Source organism: Pelodiscus sinensis, chromosome 3 (assembly GCF_049634645.1).
Source record: "Pelodiscus sinensis isolate JC-2024 chromosome 3, ASM4963464v1, whole genome shotgun sequence".
In the NCBI taxonomy this organism is placed as follows: Eukaryota; Metazoa; Chordata; order Testudines; family Trionychidae; genus Pelodiscus; species Pelodiscus sinensis.
The window spans coordinates 157238851-157261638 of record NC_134713.1 but is presented as its reverse complement, the minus strand read 5'-3'; the positions used below and the strand labels follow the sequence as shown (position 1 = coordinate 157261638).

Below are 22788 nucleotides of genomic sequence, written 5' to 3'. Positions count from 1 at the left end.
GCCCCTGTACGTAGGGGGACCCAGGTACCTGCTGGGACCCCGTGGAGGGGGGCTGCTCTGTGGGATGCAGAGCAGCCTCTGCTTGCGGCAAGCCTGGGCCTGCCATGGGCACAGGCTGCTTCATGTCAGTCTCCCTGTGTCCCCTTTCTCCCCCCATAGCTGCCTCCAATAGAGGCAGTGGTGTGGGGGCGCGGAAGGGGACAGGCAGCACTGCAGAGACAGTGCTTGGCGAGGGAACCAGCTTTTAAGCCTGCCATCCCTTGCTGCCACTGATACAGAGGCAGCAAGGGGGGGGAGAATGTGAGTAGTCAACTCTACTACCCAATAGGCTAGGCTTGTCAAGTACTCACTTACATCCCTACTTCCTGTGCCCTTACTTCAGCAATACCAGTAGGGGGAAAAATGACACTGACAGAAACCAGCAGAATCTAGCAACCCTGTGTGTGGACAATAATAAACAAAATGTTGTAGGGACCTTACACAAAACTCTGATATGTTCTATAATTAGATTTCTGCAACCCAATCCCGAAATGTGAGTTCCCAAAGTACTAGAGTCACACAGTCCTGTTAGACACTCTAGGCTATCTTGCCACCCCAGCAAGCTGATTTTTAGTGTGACCACTTATCACATATTCCATAGAACATTCAGGTAACATCTAATCCCAAGAGACCAGTCATTCACCTAGGTTGATTTGCATCCTAGCTCTGCCACCAAAGACAACACGTATCCAGTTCTATAGTAAACTTAACTAGAGGCTTATTAGGTAAGAAAAAGGAATGAGAGTTATTGAAAGGTTAAAACAGGTAAAATGCATGTACTGGTGAAATAGGCTACAATTCCAAAAAGGCTTTTAGAGCTACTCAGAGTATCTTTGGGGAATTCAGTCATCTTGTTCCTTTATTCTGTTCGAATCCAAACAGCCCAGAGATGAAGGATTCTTTCTTGAGTCCATATGTACAGCTTCGGGTCTCAGAAACCAAGCTGACAGCACCAGGTCCCCCACAGGTTTTTTTTCATGGCAGGTGGGGGGGAGGGCAGTGCAGAGAAGAACACACTTAGTCATTGATCCTTAATTTAGTTCAACGTGTCCTTGGCATTTAAGGAACAGGATTTAACATCTTGGTAAGAGACCATTAGCATTACACAAGGATTCCATCTTGTTTTCTGGGTTACTTAGTTACAGGGCTATAATGCAATGCAAATATTTGTTGTTACATTATAACAGAAGGTATAATTGAGTGAGAACAACATATGCAGTATTGTATAAAATACTAAATGCATTCTTATCAACATACCATCCAATATTTATTTTCATAAGAACACACGTAAGCAAACCTGGTTTCTAGTTTATGCATTTACATGCTCAGGGAGGCCTGGCACTTTGGCATGAGCTGACAACTGGTGTGCCAGCATTATATATACACCTCCCCTGAAGAGAGAATATTTCAGGCAGCCCTATAAATCTAGACCTGTGTCTTAAGTTGTATCCGCTATCTTGCAGTACTCCTTATAAGAGCCAAAAGGTGCAGAAGTCTCATTTCCCTGCACTTTGTATATCTTCAGAACTGCAAACTAAGTGATGCCATTGCTAGCCAATGCACATATATCCTTCTGGAGTTGTTTGGCACTTTTCCCACAACTGGAGTTCTGTAACAGTGAACAAAGGGTATTAGACATCTGTCTGTCTGGCTACACAGTCAAGTTTACTGTCCTACTGCCTCAGAAACTCCTCTCTTCAGGGATCAATCACATAAAGGTATTCTCAGGCAGAAAGTATAGTCCCTTCTCCAACATGGAGCAAAACAGCAGGTAACTCGAGCACAAAGGAAAAGGCCTTTTACTTAGTGTACTTCCTTATATGCAAAAAGAGAGGATGGTTGGAGACCCGTCTCGATATTTGCAGTCTCCATTGCTTTTTTTTTTGGTAAACTGAAATTTCACTTTGGCATCCATAACCTGTTCCTGGAAAAAGACATGTGGTTTACAGCTCTTGATGTTAAGGACACATACTTTTATGTGGATGTTCACCTCATGCTAAGGCATTTACTCAGAAATGGTTGGGACCCTCTACAAAGCCAATACAGGGTGCTGTCGTTCAACCTTGCCTACACCCTGGGATCTTTACCAAGGTCTTTCTGGTAGTTGCATTTCACTTCAGTTGGAATGGCCTCACTATTTCCCCTTTTCTCAGTGGCTGGATTCTCCTTGTGAAAACACAAGAGGCCTTATTAATGCTTCAGCATCTGTCATCTTTCGGAGTCGTAAACATAGAAAAGTTTATCCTCCCTCTGACAGACCATAGACCTTACAGGGGCAACACTGGATTAATACATGGCAAGTCAACAGATGAGTTTTGCTCCATGAGTGACCCGATAGAACAGGTTATGCACAACTCTTAAGCACCACTCAACTTGCCTTTCCCTCCTGGCTTCATGCACTTGTTATCCCATTCACCAGACTCTACTTACATTGCCTGTTGCAGGACCCCTTTTTTGGGTCAGGGGCTGCTGACCCACAGAAAAATCAGTTGTGGGAGGAAGTGGGGTCTGGAGTTCCAGCATGGGCTCCCCAGTGGTGGGGGGGCAGGAGCCCTGAGCCTTAGGGCCCAGATCCAGGAAAGCTGGGGACTGCATCTGGCCCCTGGGCCTAAGCTTCTCCACCCCTGGCCTGTAGGCATGACTCCAGAGAGCATGTTCACCAGCCAAACAGCACAAATATCTTAGAGATGCTATTCTGGAAGGAATTGTCATTAAGTTGGTGGAAGGGACCCCCATAAAGAGTGTGTGTGTGTGTGTGTGTGTGTGTGTGTGTGTTCTCCTCCTATATCCCTCACTGGAAAAGACTGTCAATAGATGCTTCCCTCTTAAGGTGGTAGGGGGCCGTGTAGACAGCCACACTGCACCGGGCACTTGGATGCTCTAAGATACCAGGATGTGACTTAGTCTTCTGGAATATCCTTGTGTGAGAAACATGCAGGCCTTTCTGCAGCTTGTCCAGTCCTAGCATGTCCTTATGTTAGATAATATGGACATTCTTTTACATTAGCAAACTAGGAAGGTAAGAGTCATTCCCCATTATGTGTAAGCTGTCACCCTGTGAAAATGGTGTCATTTGGCAGCTTACCTTTTGGGAAACTTGGAATCTGTTGGCAGACCCTTTGCAGGTATTTTGCCATCAATCACAAGTGGGAGCTATACAGTTTTCTGGTGAACAGTATCTTCAATATGGAAGCCCAACGTGGGATGTTTGCCTTCTGTACCAACCCAAAATGCTGTATTTGCTATTCCAAAGGTGCTCTACAGCAGTGATTCTCAAACTTTGTGGTCCGTGTCTCCCCTGGCTCACTGCAAGCCTTTCTGCGGACCACCTGTTGCTAATGAAACGCACCCATAATTACACCCAAGCCATTTTTCTAGTGCTGCAGCTAGGGAGAAAAGTTTAATTTAAATTATTAAACAGGTTAAACTAACATGAGAAAGTTCAAACTCTTATCAGACTCATTTTAAATAAAGTAAAATATTAAATTAATGTCCAACACAAGATTTCAATGTCATCTTTCTTTATGGCAGGGGTGGGAACCTTTTTTGGGATGGGGCCACTGACCCACAGAAAAATCAGTTGGGGACCACACAAGCGAGAAGCAAAACTCTTCCTAAAACCCCCAACTGTCACTGATATGGCCCCTGACCGAAACACCTCACTCCTCTGGTGCTCCAGCCCCATGGGGCAAAGGGAAGGGACAGGGAAGACTGAAGTTCAGGGCTTCTCATTAGCCAGATTTACTTTTCTAGGGTTCTGTAGTAAGTGGATTTTGTGAGTCCTCCTTTAGGCTCTGGAGTGGGCAGATCAGGGCTGCTAGCAAGTGGGATAGGATGGGGGTGCAGGATCTGGATGGAAGGTGGGGTGGTGCAGGAGTGGGTGAGGGTGCAAGGTCTGGGGGCAAAAGAAGGCTGGGAGTTAGGGTGTCTGGCTGGGGTGAGCAGGAGCAAGAGCAAAAGAAGTTAGGTTGGAGGAGGAGGTGGTGTGGGGTCTGGGGAGGAAGGGGGGAAATGAATGAGAGGGGGATTTGGGTGTGGGGTCTGGGCATGAGGGGGATGCTTACCAGGCTTCATGCCCCCATCGCTCCCAAGCACAGCCTCCTGCTGCTCCCATTGGCCAGCCAATGGGAGCAGTGGGGAAAGCCTCCAGCACGGTCTCCCCGCTGTGTGGGGGAGAGCCAAGCTCAAGCTGCAGACTGCACTTTGAGAACCACTGCTCTAGAGCTACACTCTGTCCTCTTTCTCCTGGTCAGGGCATCTGGTTTTGACTTTCTCTCCCCATTCCAACAGAAAATTAGATAGGACAGGGCATATGTCATCCTCATTGTCCTGAGTTGGCCCAGACAGTTTTTGGTTCCCAAATCTCCTTATATCATCTTACCTTCTGATCAGCATCCTGTCCTTTCCCACTCTTCTTGATCCAGGAGAAAGGTCAGGATGCTTTGTCCTGCCCATCTTATGGCTTGGTTTTTGGATGTGCATCAACCAGAATGTTCTTGCTTGGAGGCCTTGCAAACTATCCTTAGCAACAGAAAATAAAGTATGTTAAATGCAGCTCAGGCAAGGGGAAGTGTTTTTCCCATTTGGGTACAGATGAAACCCATATCTCGGTCAGCCCCAAAAAAGGGGATTGGGCTCTCACTCAATCCCCTTAGTCTACCTTGCAGCATTCAGTGCATGCCATCCGCCATCAACAGTTACTCAATTTTCACTCACCCATTGATTGAGAGTTTCTTGAAAGGCCCAATTTGAACTTCCCCACCAATAAGGAAGCTTACCTCTCACGGGGACTTGAACCTTGTTTTTGGCACTCACTGATTCCCTTCAAACACTAGGGATATGTTCCATGTATTACCTATTTTAAAAAAAAGTGGATTGTGCCCACAAAAGCTTATGATACCATCTACATGTTTTGTTAGTCTTTAAGGAGCTGCAAGACTTTTTGTTTAAGATTTTCCAGTTACAGACTAACACGCTACCCCTCTGATGCAATAAAAGTTGTGTTCCTTCTGGCCATCACTTTAGCGTGGAGGCTGGAGAAACTCCGAGCCCTAATGGTGAATCTGCCATGCACTGTATGCACTAAGGACAAAGTCTTATCATGACCACATCCAAAGTTCACTGCCAAGGTGCTTTCAGAGTTCTCATTAAGCCAGTCAATCGTCTGTCGTTTTCCAAAATCTCATGTATACGAGGAGCAGACTGCATTCCACTGACATGCAACAGCCGTTGGCTTCTTACCTACCTAGGACAAAGCCAACTAGAAAATAAATTATTTTCTTGTTATAGCAGAATGACTTTGAGGTCATGCTGTCTCTTCCCAGAAGATTTCTAAATGAATCTCGGGATGTATCGGACTCTGCAACCAGTTGTCACTTCTTGCCCTTCCTCATGAGGTAAGGGCTCATTCTACAAGAGCACAAGCAACGTTAGTGGTGGAACTTCAGGAAGTTCCTGTCCTTGACGTTTGCAAGGCAGCTGCCTGGAGATCCATCCATGCAGTCATGAGAACTTATGCTCTAGTACAGGACTTCACCACCAGTGTTCCCTGTAAGCTGTGTGGCCAGGTGATTAATCAGCCCCACCCAGTCAGCTCCTGTGTGGCTGATTGATCACCTGTGAAGCTGTGCTGGTACACAGCTTAGAGGGATCACTGTCCACTGCTGGTGCAACCTTTGTGAAAGTGGTCTTTCAAACAGTCTGCTGCTTGCACACTCATCTCCTTCTAGTACTTGAGTACTGCTTGATGGTCATTCTCAGTAGACTGGAAGAAAAGTAACTTTGAGATAGGTGGTTCCTATCTGTTTCATTACCCACCTTCATTCCCCTTTTTGGCTCGTTCCTGGATTCACAGTAGAAAGAACTTGAAAGGCAGTCAGTCTGCTCTGCCCATGTTATCTTTTGGTTTGAGGCACAAAGAGAGGAGTATGTGTGCATGAACCAATGGATGCCACTTGCAAGAATTCTCCAACTCAAAGTGCATAAGTGCACACTCACCTCCTGTGGAATATAGATCAGGACCACACATCTCCAACTTCTAGTTCTAGAAGGCAATCAAATTACCAGTTGCTTTTCTTTCTTTGGTATTGAGGTTCTGTCTGTATTTGGCACGCTGTATTTACTGTGTGAGAGCTAGATTTGGTTCTTGGGCCCACTCCCTTCCTTTCCTAAAGAAGGGATTGTGTATAAAGGCAGTTCCTATAGAAAGACACATGTGCAGCAACTCCAGTACCTAAACTAGGAGAGGGCTGGATGGGTTCCAAAGAGCCCTGTCCAGTCCACTTGAATTGACACAAGACCACAGAGGGAAGGAATGTAAGGTAGAAGTTCTGTTGCAGAACTTCTCTCTCATAGTTGTACAAGTGGGTATTGATGGGGGTGGTGGGTGTTCATTGAAGGGTGTAGACTCATGGATACTAGAACCAAGTGTTTAAAGGTAGAGACTTTAAAGAAGTAATTTGTTCTCTCCTGCCACCGCTCCTCTTTCAGTGAGCCCGATGTATTCTCCTTCCAATCCACCAGACTGCAGCTCCTCGGTGTTCCCTTGGCTCACAGAAACCTGTTGTAAGGAGGGTTACAAGAGGAGGAAAAGCAACCCACTCTTCCCACACTCACATCTCCCCTCTCCCCCCCCCCCCACACACTCTCACCCACCCCTCCCCTGTAGTTGTCTGTTCCTGATTTCAGCAGCAGCACTTTCCTGCCTTCATCCGCAGTCCTTGTGACATTTGGGCAGGCCTTACTAAGAAACCAGGGGATGGGGTCTGGGTCCTGTGTGTAAAAAGCAGAGCAGTTCTGTAGTTGACTACATGTCAAAACAGCTTTCATGTTTAGGAATTTGTTTAAAGGATTTAAATGATCTTCTCTAGCTGTCATAGAATCAGTCATTACCCTCTGTGCCTGGAATTATAGTGGTAACTCATATTGCACTGAAGTGATGTCTTGGGAAATGAGGTTTTTCCTGAATAAAGATGGAAAGAATTGTCAGTCAGCTTAGATGGGCTGGCAGCCACAAGTCAAATGGAACACTCAGCCAGACTTACATTTCTAAGAGGTTGATTTGTAATGTTCCAATGCTGTATTTCATGTGAGTTTCCTAGGCCTCCATTACAAGAGCATTGTCCTGTAGCATGAAAGCTCCATTTAAGATGCAACCTTAAGACTTGCCCTGCAGAGGCTGGATGATGCCATGTCTTACAGAAGTGACATGTTACATAACTGTATTTTTTTAAGTCAAGCCCTTCACTTTCCATGCTTTTTCCATTTTTTAGAATCTGTTCCTGTGATAGCGGCTCCATCCATGTGGACACGACCCCAGATAAAAGACTTCAAAGAGAAGATCCGACAAGATGCAGACTCTGTGATCACAGTAGGCAGAGGAGAAGTGGTTACAGTCAGAGTACCAACTCACGAAGAAGGGTCGTATCTCTTCTGGGAGTTTGCTACAGACAATTATGACATTGGTTTTGGGGTATATTTTGAATGGACAGACTCGCCTAACACTGCAGTCAGTGTGCATGTCAGTGAATCCAGTGATGAAGAGGATGAAGATGAAGGTATATTTGCTTATTTTGTATACATTTTCACTGGAGTTGGTTGGCTGTGCTCTAAGGGTCTCTTTGCACAGCTGGTGTACCTCTAAATACAAAAACTGCCCCTTCCAAATCTGAGTTAGTAGTTACAGGCAGTCACCGAGTTACGTGGATACAACTTATGTCGGATCCGCACTTACGAACGGGGCCCTCTCCCTGGTCTCCAGCAGACCAGGGGGACGGGGAGCACACGGGCGGCGGACCGCCCAGATGCGTCTGGGCTGCCCGTGTGTTCTGCTGCTTTGCTCCCCGTCCCCCTGGTCTGCAGACCAGGGGGACGGGGAGCAAAGCAGAGCACAGCCACGGAGCCCGAGGGCAGCAGGACAGCCATGGCGTGTCTGGGCTGTCCCGCTGCCCCCGTGCTCCGCGCCTTTGCTCCGGGCGCCTGTGGTACAGCAGCTGGGGCGCTGCCGGTTGGTCCCGTAACGCTGCTCTGGGCGCTACGGGACCAACCCGGCAGCACCCCAGCTGCTCTGCCCCAGGCATCCCCAAGTCAGCTGCTGCTGAAACTGACCAGTGGCTGACTGGAATCAGCTGCTGATCAGTTTCAGCAGCGGATGACTTGGGGATTCCTGGGGTGCTTAAGTTGAATCTGTATAAGTCAGAACTGGCGTCCAGATTCAGCCACTGTTGAAACTGATCAGTTTCAGCAGCGGCTGAATCTGGATGCCAGTTCCGACTTACATACAGATTCAACTTAAGAACAAACCTATAGTCCCTATCTTGTACGTAACCCGGGGACTGCCTGTACTTCTGGTTCATCTGCCTGGTGCTGGGCTTAGGCAGTCATAGTCCAATTGCATCCATTGGGGGGAGGGAGAGTCCATGGCCCCATAGTCCTTGAGGTGTATGACTGGAGCCACCTATATGGCTTATGGAGGGGTCACTATTGCTCCCTCATCTGGCAAGATATGCCTCCTGTCCAAACTACTGCTCCTTAAGCAGGCAGGTGCAGTTCTCATAGGAAAGGTTTTTTTCTTACCCAAGCAAAGGAGGTCCTGCCACCAGCACCTGAACAGAGTTGCAGTGGGGGCTGATGGCAAGGGTACCAGGATTCTCAGTGGGTCCAGTGTCTGGGGGGTGGCTCTCAAGGCAGTAAGGTTTTCAAAGTGAAAACCCAATTGGAATAAATGTGGTTAAGTGAAAATGTCAATTCTGGTGATGATTTGGTTTCAGGAGCTATTGCTGTATGGGTATGTTCGTGCATATGCCTTAGTAGCCCTGTTGCCAGTTTTTGAGATTGTTTTATTATCTTGTTCTCTCTTTTGATATGAAAGACCCACCAAGGGAAACAAGCATTTAACAGCACCAGTGTTTGAAATTATCTAATCTAGGATGCTGTAACAGTAACACTTCAGAAGAGATTTGGAAAAAAAAAAAAAAGTTCCTTTAACACTGAAAGGGTGTTCATGTAGACTATGGGAGTCATTATGCAATGCTCATCTTGAACAAGATGCATGCTGGGATAGAAGGATGATCTTGGTTTTGTAATCAAAGCAAGGGGGAAAGGCCTGGATTTTGTTTCTTATCCTGATACTTTGTCACCTTGGACAAATCACTTAACCACTTCCTTGACTTTTTAATTTGTAAAACATATACTGTCCTGGGTATGGTATTGAGAGAGAAAATTACTTCTGTACTGAGTTCCTTGATAGAAAGAGCTGTAAAGTGCTAAGCCTTTATTGCTGTGCTGAGGCCAGGAGTTGTAGCCCCTGCACATTGAAGGGTAAGGGAAATCTTTGTTTTAGGATGTGACCTTCAAGCTCTTGGATTTCCTAATATATGACCGCATGGTAAACAAATTTGGATGTTCCTACTTCTGCCAGATATTAACTCAGATAATGCTTGGTGCTAGCTAGAGCAAGCCATTGCTAAATGATATTCTCCTTCATGGATATTCAAAAAAGGAAGAAAAGCTTAAACCTAAAAGGTTACCAAGCCAAGCATCAATTTGAGAAGCAACTATGGTGAAAGCTTTCTTTGAAATTGATCTTCGGGCAATGCTAAAGCTGATGGTTTCCTGCCTTTCCCTGTTGGCACTGGGTGCATTGTGTGCAGTGATTTGAAACCTAGAAAAGAAACCTCGTGTGCATAAAATGTTCACACAGAAATGGAGGTTGGGTAGAGGCCCCTTTGAAAATGTCATCTGTAGAGGAGTTAAAGTATCCTGATGGGAGAGAGCATGAGACATACCAGTCTTAAAAGTCAGAGATGGAAAAGACTAGAGCCCTGTAAATCTGCAGATATCCATTTTGTATCCATGCAGAGCTCTAGAAAAGACTTACTAAGTTGTCTTTTATTCTCCTGCCTCTGATATAGGAATATTTTTACTGTCTAGTCTTCAGAGTTTTGTCAAATATCTAATGTATCCAACAACTCAATGCCCATTTCTACTATTCTGTGTTTCACCACTACATCTTGAGTTTTGGAGTAAGTCTCCATATGCTTTTTACTCCCATGAAGGATGCAATTCCTGCCCTGCTTACATGAAATTTTACCAGAAGGAAACTAACCTCAATATCCTGTCTCTGAAGGCCACACATTGCAATGACCTGTGTCTCCAAACATGTGGACTCAGGTCCATTTTCTCAGCCATCAGGGGAGTCTGGCATGCCATTGCAGGAGCTTGTGATCTAGCCATCTGTCCTATGCTACTGCCAACTTTGGTGTACACTATCTTGTATGCAAAAATTGTGCAGAGGGATTTGTTTGGAGAGGTGCACAACTGCTCTGCACAGAAAAGTGAACAAAATGACCTGTGGTTCACTTAGTAGTGAATTGCCTCAGGCTGTGACCTTCCTTCAGCCAGCTGCAGTCTAGTTATTAGGTTAGGCACTTCATAGGCTGTCCTTCAGCTCCTATGAACAAGTTAGCTACCCTAACTTGTCACAGATGCATCGAGTTAGCTTGGCTAACCTTTATTTTACTGTGCTCCCAGTTCTTGAGTCTTATGTTCTATTAACTCTGGTCTTGCGCAAAAGCATTTCTCAAGTGGGGACTCCAAAACAGCTGGGCTTTTAAAGCGCCTTGTCAGGGGACCTCAAAGTGTTTATGGTTCAACTCTGAAATTTGACCACCAATTGCTTTTATTGACTGTAATGAAGCTGGGGCCTCAAGTGTAGATGGTTGAAAATCAGGTAAGGATGTTAAGTAATGGTTAATTGACTAGTTGATAGGCACTTCTGCATTCCTCCTTTGAAATGTACAAGAACCCCTGCTGGGATTCAGAGGAGGAATGCAGAACCCTGTGTGCAGCCCAGGGCCAGTGGGAAGTCCCACTAACTTGGGGCTGCACATGATGTGCCAGCTTTGAAGTGTACAAGAGTCCTGGGGGGGTGGGGGGGAGAAGAGTTCTTATGCATTTCAAAGCAGCAGCAGAGCATGGAGCCCAGGGTTAGCAGAGGACTCAGTCCCCTGTTGACCCCTGTTCTATGCCATGCTTCTGCTTTGAAACTCCCCAGCTGATCTTGGGTTTCCTGGAAATGCCATGCTGGAACCTAGGATCAATTCCCGGCTGACCCCAGGCTTTATGCGTGGCAGTGCTGCACAGCTGATCCCGGGCTCAGCTGTGTAGTGCTGCCCCTTTGAAGGCTGCTGCAGCATTTCAAAGCAGCAGCATCCCCCTCCTCTTCTTCCTCCTCCTCCCCCTGCCTCTAATAGAGCAGTATTTCTTAAACTGTGTTCTGCAGCACACCAGTGTGCTGGGGAGAATAGAGTTCAAAATGGCTGCCCTTAAAGGAGCAGGCAACTTTTTTTGCTTGCTCAATGACTTTCCCTGCCTCTCTTCTATTTTTTGCTCAACACAAAATCCTTGGTGGTGTTCATTTAAAAAAAATATATTTTGGCGTTCTTTGGTCTTTAAGTTTGAGAAACACTGTAATAGAGGCAACAAGGCGGGGGGAGGAGGGGAAATGGACTAGTCGACTGAATATCCAAATAAGCATTTGCTGATCTGATAGTTGACTTGTCCTTAACACCCCTAAAATCAGGCCCTGCATCTGTATGAATATAGTTTAGCATTTTACACTAATGAATTAATAAAGATTGATTGGATTTGATGAAGAAACCCATCACCAGACTGAACCAAAGGCTGGTGTTCCTGTCTTTGTAAATATAATGAATGTCACAACAAAATATCGTCCGTCCATTTTTTAATTTTTTTAAAATAAAGAACTTCCTGAGGCTGGAATAAAGATTGATTTCCATGCTTCATTTTAGAAATCATACACAACAGCATGAAGTTAACAGTCTTACCTCAACTCTTCCTTGTGACTGTCCCTAACCTCACCCACAAAAATCCATACTCCCAAATAGTTAAACTCATAGGGGGTATTTTGTTAGTGGAATGTATTTGATTTTGTGCGTTCCTGGTTCCTGTTGGGCTAGCAAAAACCTAAAAACTCAATTTGACTTTATTCTTGCTTTTTGTATTAAATCCCCCCTCATGTAATGATTGCTTTATTTTTTCTACTACAGAAAACAGTGAAGAGAAAGCCAAAAAGAATGCCAACAAGCCTCAGCTAGATGAAATAGTGCCTGTATACAGACGAGACTGTCATGAAGAAGTGTATGCTGGCAGCCACCAGTACCCAGGGAGAGGAGTTTATCTCCTTAAATTTGACAACTCCTACTCATTATGGAGATCAAAAACAGTTTACTACAGAGTCTATTACACTAGATAAAGCTGTTGCAGTGGCGGAGGCTGGGGCTGTGCAGAAGACATCATTTTATTTGGAATTTTCTTCAAATGTAATGGATCTTTTGAGTTTGTATTTTACCCTGTCTGGTGTATCTATACGGTTTGTATGTGAACTTTAACATTAGATGCTGGGATTTTTCTGCTGAACAATTGTAAAGAAGATTATTTTGGGGCTTAGTACAGCATCTCCCAGCGCTTACTGGCAGCAAGAGGTTAGCCAATGAAATCACTGACTGTCAGACTAAAGTCACACTAACTGCATATGCAAAAAACCTCCAAGCTGTTACTTACACATACAAGCACATAGTGTTTGAACAGTTGGTGGGGTGTTGGCTGGTCTGTGTGCTTTGGGAATGGAATGGTAACTTGTTAATTGTTGTTAGGGGAAGTCTCATCCTTAATGGACAGAATTGGACACAATTTGCAATGTAGCAAGTCTCTCAAAACTGTATTAATTTCAGATTTTTACACTATTAAAACTTGAAACAAGTTGTGTCTCCTGTTGTCATGCAAAATGTGACCTATTTGATCTCTTAAAACAGTGTAGTGTATAAAAGAAGGGTATTTGTTTTCAGTGGGGCTGCAGAGTCCAGATCAGGACAACTGTAAAGACAAAGGTCCTTCTCTGACTTCAAAATTGGAAGCTTTAACTCGGATAGCAATTGAAAATATACATAACTAGTGACACAACAGAATCTTAGTCCCCCTCCACCTGCTGCAAGTCATGGTGGGATTCTGATACTGAACCAGGGGATGACTGTTCTTGTCTTGTTTGCTGATTTGGCTGTACGGGTAGACTTCAAAGTGAAACCAGTTTTCTGCACAACTCTCAGTTCCTGCTTTGTGTGTTTTGTAAACCTAAATTTGCACTTAGTGCATTTAAATGATTATCTGAATCATTTTGGTGAAGCATAGGAATTAATGTTGCACTAATATTATGGAAATCACTGCCAGGGACAACCCATTTTAGTTTAATCTGGGGGTACTTGGGTGCAAACCTTCCATGCTTTAATTCTAGTCTGTAATTATGTTTTCCAAGGAAAAGCAGAATGTCACTGCAGATCCTTAATATTTTAGCTTTAATCTCCATGCCATATTTCATAATACTGTTGAAGCATTTGCATAGTTCTTACTCTAAAAATAAATACAGATGGTTATCTGGTGCACATCTGCAGTAACAGTGCACTTTTCTGTGGGGCTCTGTTTTTTGAAAGGATGAGAGGGTTCAGGCACATTGTAAAGATGAACTGCTCTTTCTGAAGGAGTAATGCACTTGATTAGTGTTGCATCATTCTCAAATCAATTATTGCAGTAGGATTTCCATCGATTAGTTGCAGCTTATACAGTTCCATAAAAATAGGGATGTTGGAGTTTGTGGGGTTTTGTTTGAATATGTGGTTTGAATGTACATGATTCACTCTCGTACCAATTCTGAAGAAGAAAAAAATAGAGTGCTTAACTTGTCTTGAAATTTGGTTCAGCAACACACTTACCAGCTTTATAGCAAGCTAGTGCTGCTCCATCCAAAACACTTGTAAAATGCTCTGCTCATGTGTACATATAGTATATAAGCCATGGAGTTAGGAATTACCTTGGTTTTTTTAAGAAAACAAACTATATTTAAAATGCAAAAAATAAAGACAGGCAGTAATATTTCTTTGAGTTTTCAATTTAGATTTGTCCCTAAAAAAAGTTTGACTTTTCTCTAAAAATATAACTGTTCTTGAGAGCGGTGTATGTCGCTTTAAATGGCAACATTTATTGTCATGTGTTGGATGTCCAAACTTTTCAGTTTCTGAACTTTTTTATTGCCTCTGGCTGTTTAGTACAGTACAAGTGAGATTTCAAAATACTTTGGATAATATATTTAATCTTAATTAAAATACATTTTATCTGTACATCTGTTGGCTTTTTATTAACTTCCCACTATATATGACTACTCAAGTAGAACATGGTAAAGCTTTCTAAAATATCCTTCCTTTTTACAAAGATTAATGGTATACTGCAGCCTTTTCTTCCCTATTATTTAGTTCTGCTATACTTACACACTGCCCTGCACATACTGATGATACCAATTAAAAACCATAAGGCCATGTGGACAAATGTGCCTGAGGATGTGCAGTGGAGGTTAATGTCCTGCTGGGGTGGAGACCTCATGTACTGTTTTATTGCAGTAGTAGTGGCTATGGAGCACTCCTGGGGTTCTACTGTGCTAAGCCCTGCACCAACAGTTAACTGTCTTGAGGTGCTTACAGTTGCTATAGCCATGGAGCAAATGGTGAGCAATGTGATGGTGTCAACACATTTGTGCCATGATTTTTTTTTTAAAACTTGAAGTGGAAGTTAATGGAGTGCATTAGGCAAAGGAAGGGGAAATAAAGGGCTTGCATAGTGTGATTAAGGACAAGAGACTGGCTTTGTTTTATACACACCCTCCCACAGTGTAGTGTGTCCAGTGAAAATTCTTCCCTCACCTACCAGTCTGGCTGAGCTCTGGCAATGAAGCCTCTCCTTCACTTATTGTGAGCTTGGGGAAAGTAGGCCACTATGTGAATGCTAGTGCCCCTGGAAGGAGTGTCACCTCTTCTGGGTAAGGGGGACTATTGGGGGGAAAATATGATTTCAGCTGGGCCCCTCTTCCCTTCCTCCCAAACCTACATGACCTATGATGGCAACAGTGGCTCTCGCCAGCTTCTGCCTCCCTCAAAGGTCAGGTAATGACCCTGGGTGAGAAAACAGGAAGGATTTGTGGGTTGTTAGTTGCTGCATTGGTTTTCTCCAGGGTCCTACTCAATTTTCAGGGCAGTACTTCCCCAGGACATCCACAAAATAGCAGTGGGACTATGATCTAAGGGTTTGACAGTTGTTTATCCATCTCCCCAGATCCCATCACTCTTTAAATGTGGCACATCTTTGTAGAAAGAGGAAAACCAGTCTAGAGGGGATTGGAAGAATGAAAGAGGCTCCTCTAGCAAGGGCTGAATGTGCTAACTTCCATCTACATGAGGATGGAGGTAGTCCTAACAGCCTACATGAGTACAAGAGCAAGTCCCTGTAAGCAGGAGGGGCACAAATTTAAGAAACAAAAGGTTTTGTTCCCTTTTCACCTGTGGTGAACAGTGAATAATAAGGGGAAAACTTACACAGGGTGGTGGTCATCCTACAGCAAGGGTCTATGCAATGCTGTCTCCAAAGGCCAGGGTGCAGTGTAGTTAATTAGGTTTAGATTTCATGTTAGTACATCCAAAATCACAATGGTTCCTCCCCCATTTAGTCTCACATGCAGAGGGTTATGAAGTGACAAGAAGATGACATTTCCAGTGTGCAGAAATGGATAGTGAAGGCACCCCCAACAGCTATGGTTTTATACTACAACCACACAAGTGCTGTGTATCAGTTACCAGCTTAATCAGTGTTTGAGCCCTTGAGAGTCAGTGAAGGTAGGACTGGGGAAAGGCAAGTCCTTAGCCCCACCCCTTCTGCTGAGGCTCTGCCCTCATGGGAGCCAAGCTCCCTCTCTGTGCCCCACCACCACCATAGGGAGTAAAGGAGAGCGGGTGGGTGTGTGCCTCGGAGGATGGCTTGTGCGAGGGTCCAGCCTCCCTGGCATTGGAGCACATGGAGGCTGTGCATCCCGAGCCTCCATATTCCACAGGGTGGGTAGGCCCTGGGAGCAGTAACACTGCTGTAATTTGCCTACAGTAGGGCTATGTCTACACTGGCAGGTTCTTGTGCAAGAATGGCAGTTCTTCCACAGAGTGTCCACACTGCCCTCCAGCTCTTGTGCAAGATGATTTACAGTAAAGCATGGTAAGAGAGGGCTTCTTGTTCAAGAGCTATGCTCTTTTCTAAGAAAGTGTAAGCACTCTTGTGCAAGAGGGCAGTATGGACATGGGACAGGATTCTTGCAGAAGAAAGCCCTATGGCTAAAATGGCCATTGGTGCTTTCTTGCACAAGAGTGTCCACACTGCAATGGATGCTCTTGTGCAAAAGTACATGGCAGTGTGGACGTGTTCTTGTGCAAGAATTATTGTGCAAGAATCCCCAGTGTAGACATAGCCTAGGTGTGCAGAGTATGGGCTAGGCTGGTAGTTTGTGAAGGCAATGCCTTCCCCCAGCTATTATACTACATACCCATGGTTTGATCTTTTGCCACTCTCTCTTAAGGTGAGAGACCCAGTTTTCCGGATGTTCACTCATACTTAGGTCAGCAGAACATGTAGTAGCAGGCAGCATAGTTCATTTGTATTATTACATCTTTGTGTGGACGAGGGTAAAGTGAAAGCCCGGGTGTTCCCTTGTGTATATGCAAAATAGCTTCCCTACCTAAGTATCATAGTAGTTTTCCAATTTAAGACGATAGCCTGTGAAAGCAAATGCATATCAGATAGTCAACAGGCTGACTAGTTGCTTCCTCCCCCCCCCCCCCCCCCCCCCGTTTGCTGCCTCTATCAGAAAGCAGCAGAAAGAGGGTAGGGGTACTTCAAAGTGGGAGCGCTGCATGGAGTCTGGGGCCAGCTGGAGTGTCCCCTGGCTTCATGTGGCGTTTAAAGAGGCAGCGCTGCGTGACACCCGGGATCAGCTGGGGACTCCCTGCTGACCCTGGTCTCCATGCAGTGCTGCTGCTTTAAAACACCACAGGGTGCCCAGTATGAGGCTCCTTGCAGTGTTTCAAAGCAGAAGCATAAAGCAACAGTGCAGCACACAGACGAGGGTCAGCAGAGTCCCCAGCTGACCCCGGGCTCCACGCGGCTCTTTTGCCTTTGAAGTGTAGCAACAACCCTAGGGCTGTTGCTACGTTTCAAAGGCTGAGGCGCCCTATCGAATAGTCTGCAAATTGCATTGACTATTCTATTAATCAATTACTCAATATTGAACATCCCTAATGCTTACGCAACCCATTTGTATCTTAAAGGGACTGGTGCAACATGAAGTTACATATTCAAAAGTAAGTAACACTGCTAGACTAAACATACTTTAGCTACAGTAAGAGTAATTATTTAAACTGAACTTAATGCCATGTCCCCAACCCCACTTCATCTGGGATAGTAAAAACCAGCTTTTCCCCCCGGGTGCTAGTACAAGGCTGGAACATTTGCCATGAACTTCTGTTCCAAAGAGTTTGGTTTTCAAATCCTTTTATTCTAAAAAATAAGTCTGACTCTGCCACTCATGATTCAGCAACAGAAGTTAGGTGGCGCAAATGTGTTGCAGGCAGGGGTTGCTCTGGATAGCCGGAGCAGCTCCTGTCCACAACAGGCCCACCTGTAGGGCTGGCGGGGGACCAGTTAACTGGAACTGGTAAGCATCACCCATTAAGCGTGATGCTTACCAGTTAGCCTTTCACCTTCCTAATGCAAATCTCTTTTCCTCATGCAGCTTATGAATTGTAAGTGACATTTTGAAGTTACAGCCACTTCCCAAGTTACGACCACCTCCACTTACGACCATCTGCACTTAAGACGAAAGAGTCGTAAATGCAGATCTGAGTTATGAACGGTGATCCGCACTTACGAACAGCGCGGTCGCCATGTAACTCTATGGGAGCCGAGTTACGGAGTTGGCCAAGTGTTGGTCCGTAACTTGTTCGTAACTCGGGGAGCGGCTGTATTATGGAATTGCTGTATCACAGAAAGTCCCAGTCTCAGTAAGTGTTCACCATGGCTGACAGGACCAGTAGCAGGTACACAACTTGGAGGCCTCTGAGGGAAACTTAATGTTAGCCAGTGGCAGATTAGGGCAGGGCGAGCTGGGCAGCTGCCCTAGGCCCTGCACTTCAATAGGCCCCACGCCAGCGCTAGGGGCTGACTGGCCCGGCAGGATACCAGGAATTTCCCAGTGGGCCATCTGCCGAAGGACCAGCTGGTGGCTGCTAGAGGAGTAGGGGGATTGTGACAGGGCGCTGCAGCCCTGCACTTTAAATTTCCCTGTGCCGGCCAGTACAGGCCACATGGGGCCGAGGGAGCGCATGCACCGCGTGCTGAAATGCCGCGCAGCAGCTGAGAGGGGAGACACCCGGGCGTGGCGTGACATCATGGCCTGGGACTTTAAAACTGCACAGCCCAGTGTTGCACCGCTCGGTTTGGTGCCTGGGCTGGGGTCGTGGCTGCCCTGCAAACTGGAAGGCAGAAGGTAGATGGCAGAGGAAGGGGCTTGTGCTGAGGGGAGGGGAGGGGAGCAGGTCAGGAGAAGAAAGGGGAAGGCACCAAGCGACAGCAAGGAGGAGAGACAAATGCTATGTGGCCAAGTGCAGACAATGAGGAAAAGGGCAGGAGGGGAAGCGTCAGTGGGAGGGGGGACAGGGTGATGCTGGGAGAGGAGAGGGTAAGGGCATTGCGGACTTAATTGGGGGGGAAGGTGCTGAGAGAAGGCTTGAAAGGAGGGGTGGGCATGAGGAAGGTGGGGATGGAGCAAGGCATGTGTGAAGGCACAGGGTGGTGAGGAAATGGGTATCGGGGGAAAGAGGGCAAAAGGCGCAGGGGCAGTGAGGGAAGGAGGAAGCACCAGGAGGGTACAGGGGGGTAAGGGAAGGTGCAGGTGCTAGGGGATTCTGGGGGTGAAGCAGAAGGGCAGACACCTATATGAGAGGGATCAGCACCAGAGGAGAGAGGCAGGCCAGGTGTGTAGAGGAAGATTTTAAGAGAGGGGATGAGGAGGGGTAGCTCACATGATCAGAGTGGGGCTACTGGAGGAGTGGGCACAGGGGGGATGCCTTTTTTCTATTTTTTCTCCAAAAGGGGGGCCCCACAAAATTGTGCTGCCCTGGGCCCCGCAAAACTCTCATCCGCCTCTGACTTTAGCAATCGTGTTTTAGCTAGATATGCGAAGGGAATTCACTTGAGCTGGAAGGAGATCTGCCCTGTCTGATGGGAGGAGACAAGCGAAGCAGAGGCAAGTTTCCAAAGCATCAGGTTCTGACAGAAGCGCTCAGAGGAAGACGACTTGGAGAGATGTGCACAGGAAGTTTTGGGCAGGAGAAAGGAAGCAGCCAGGCTGATGCTGCTAAGGTCAGAGGAAGGAAGCTGATCTGGGGAAAGAGAGGGTTCCATTTCAGAACACAAGCCAGGCACAGGAGCAGGAGAATGCTGGATGGCCCCAAAGGTCTCTAACCCCAGCCTAGGGACTTCTCTGGAGCAGTGAGGAAACGATGCAAGGAAATGCATGTAAGGTTTATTATTCTTGTATAGACCTGTGTTTTTCCTCACAGGATTAAGTAAAGAGCAACGATGTGCTAGACTTCTCTGCAAAACACCTGCATGTTTGTGCTACACCTGCCTCCTTGAAGAGAGGAACCAGTGGGGCTGACCCCTTTGGGTGCCGGTCTGGGGGAAGACATATGTAAGCTACAGGGAGAGTCTGAGGAATCAGCACTACTTCTAGTTGCACTACTTGCAGCTCACAGGGGGAGTGGCTAGACAGGGCCTCTGCACCCCAAACTTGTGCCTTGGGACAATGCCTGGACTGTGTTCTCATCCTGGGGGCTTAAAACACCCAGGGACTCAGTGACTGGATTCCCTCACAGCAATCCAGTGAGCCACAAACTAGGGGAGCCCAACCAGGTTTGTGAGGGGCAACTGAGCCGTCCCGTCCACAGGACAATTTGGGGCAGCCACCCTGGGCCTGTGCTTTGGGAGCACTTGGGGGACCTACGGGAATACTGTGAGCCCTGGTGCTGGCAGCAAGGGGGGGGACTCTGCCATCTCCCAGCCGGGTTGCTCCATTTTCTGCCACCGCAGTGAGTGGCGGTGGGAGGACTTTTGCTACCAGGCCCTCTTAGTAATTCCCTGGGTCATGTCGCTCAGGGGAGAGGGCTTGGAGGAAGGGGACAGAGCAAGGATGGCAAGAGGCAGGGGTGAGGTTGTTTTGGTCCCCACATGCCCTTAGGGACAGCACTGAAGCCAGGTGAGCTCATGCTCTTTCATACACACACACAAAAATTGAGGAGGAGGAAATGGGAAGAGGTACAGAGGGATTTCACAAAACAGGGTGACTGGGCAACAAAATCTAAGAAATTCAATGTTAAGTGCAAAGCAATGCACACTGGAAACATACCACTGTACATATATGAGGCTGGGGTTTAAATTAATGTTCACGAGGCGAGAGATTTTGGAGTCTGGAGTGGAGAGGTCTCTGAAAACTATGTAGCAGTGATCTAAAAGGCTATGTTAGGAGCCATTGGGAAATAGATAGAAAAATAAGATAGAAAATATCATAATGCTACTATGTAAATGCACGGTGAGCCCTTACCTTGAACAGAGTGTAGTCCTGGTCACCCCAGCTCAAAAAGGATAGAGCAGAAATGGAAAAGGTTCAGAGTCTGAGGTGATGTAACATCTACCACAGACAGGGCTCGCCAAGCGGCAGCAAGCCCTGCTCGCCAGCCCTCACGGAAGTGCATGCTGCGCATGTGCTGACAGAGCTGCGTGGCCCCGCCGTGCTAAAATCTACTCGCCATGGGCGAGTCGATTGCCTAATTTGTTGAGCCCCGACCATAGAGAACAGACTATATATATTAGGGCTGGTCAGCCTAGAAAAGAGACAACCGAGGATGGCTCTAACACAGGGCTGGGCAATAATTTTCAATGTGGGCCACTCCAAGATTTTGGTAAGTGGTCAAGGGCTGCAATTCTGTGGAAGGGGGTGCGGCACAGCGGGTGGGGTGTAGTAGGGAGCTTGGGAGCTAGGACTGGGGTGGAGGGAGTGTGGAGTCTGGGAGGGAGTTTGGCTGAAGGAGAGGTTTATAATCTGGGGCAGGGACTTGGGGTGCAGGGTCCAGGAGAGGATTCTGGCCTGGGGGAGGGCTGCAGGAGGGGGCCCAGGCTCTGGGAGGGAGTTGTGACCTGGAGGAAGTGGAGATACAGAGGGTTTGGATAGTGGCTTGGGGCAGATAGATGAGGGGAGAGAAGGGGTAGGGTGCCAGAGGCAGAATCTGGCTGGGAGGCGCTTACCTAGTATAGCAAGTTGAAGGTCAGTAACATGGAGTAAGCAGGCCTGAATAAAGGTCTGTAACATGAAAACAGCAACAGGCCTGGAATCTAGTGAGCAAATCTTTGGTTCAGTAACACAGGAGCCAAGAAAGAGGCCCTATTGATAATTGTGTGATTGTGTAAATTAGGTTGAGCATAGAAGGACATAGGGAGGCACCAGGGACAGACTGTAAGCCAGAGGGGAGTAGCGGAACATCTCGATAAGAAATGTCTTGGTACCAAAGACTCCAAAGACTTGGTACCAAAAACTAATGTACATACCGACCTATGTTCAGGACTGGGCCGAAGTTGACAGTATAAAGGATAGTAAGTAAGGAAACTCCCCTTTTGCAAGGTGAGGGTTGATAACTAGGCAACAGAGGGTGGCAACCTGGTATGTAAAGAAGTGATGTAAGTTGTTTGTACCGGTCTATAAAAGGGCACCGCAAACGGTAAGCGCCAACTAGAGTTGCCAGGTGTCTGGGTTTGAAACGAACAGTCCAGTATTTGAGCTTTTGGTTCAGGAAACAAATTAAGAAAATATAAATGAGAAAATATAAATGTCCGGTATTTTCTAAATAAGATGTAATATAGATTGTTATGTAACGTCTCAAGTGTGTCCAGTATTTTTGTTGAAACCATCTGGCAAACCTAGCACCAACCGACCTTGGTTGGGGGGTGCTTTATGCACTTTTGTAGGTGGTGGCATTATCAACACTTACAGAACGCAGTGGCTTAGCATTGAGACTTTCTGCTGATAACTGTTAATGCATAGCATTTGGCAATAAACCTGCTCGACTGGTTTCATCCTTGCCTGAATCTGTCATTTCTGGAGGCTCTCAGATATCTACTGTGTTGAACCAAGTGCACGGGGTCTAACGTTTTAGATAAAGGGAGCACATGTATGCACACAGATGAAAGTATATCACCACCGATGGAGTAGAGCAGTGGTGTGCAACCCATGGGTTGGGTTGCAGTTGTCTTCCTGCGGGGGGCGGGTCGCAGCACCAGGCTGGTCACCATTTTGTTTTCCCGGCTTGGTGTCCAACGTACGCACAGCAGGGGGAATGGCAGGGGAGCGGACCAGTGCTTGAAAGTAAAGGGGCCGCAACAAAATGTTCCGAATAGCTTTTTTTTTTGCTCAACCAAAATTTTCCTGGCCCTGGGGGTTGCGAATTAAAAAAGGTTGAGCACCACTGGAGTAGAGGACCTGTCAAGAACGAACTGGGACAATCCCGAAACCCTGACTGACGACACTGGTGACCCCCCCGACTGCTCATCTGGTAAGAAGGTGAATAGTTCTATTTATCTCAGTGTTTCTTAAACCGTGTTCCGTGGCACACTGGTGCCGCGAGGCAGTCAGAGGTGTGCCGCAGAGAACAAGAGAATTCAAAATGACCACCTTACAAGGAGCAGGCGACCTTTTTCTTTTCCTCGATAACTTTCCCCTGATGCTTTTTTTTCCTCAACAACTTTTCCCCAAACCTTTTT

General features: G+C 46.5%; 1 protein-coding gene and 1 long non-coding RNA gene across 2 annotated transcripts in view; one reads left to right on the top strand and one right to left on the bottom strand.

Annotated features, from left to right (window-relative positions):
* ACBD3 (acyl-CoA binding domain containing 3) overlaps window positions 1-14228 on the top strand; it is a 37914-nt gene extending 23686 nt beyond the window's left edge. Inside the window, exons 7-8 of the mRNA XM_075925300.1 lie at window positions 7311-7595; window positions 12108-14228. Of these exons, the coding sequence (XP_075781415.1) occupies window positions 7311-7595; window positions 12108-12313 (491 nt within the window). The 3' untranslated portion in view covers window positions 12314-14228. The remainder of the gene's footprint in view (window positions 1-7310; window positions 7596-12107) is intronic.
* Window positions 1005-20705, bottom strand: LOC142828033 (uncharacterized). The gene is made up of 3 exons (XR_012902950.1): window positions 20579-20705; window positions 4421-4560; window positions 1005-1186 (listed from the first exon to the last, which is right to left on the bottom strand). It is a non-coding gene; the product is annotated as an uncharacterized LOC142828033 (long non-coding RNA).
* Window positions 20706-22788: the final 2083 nt, after the last annotated feature.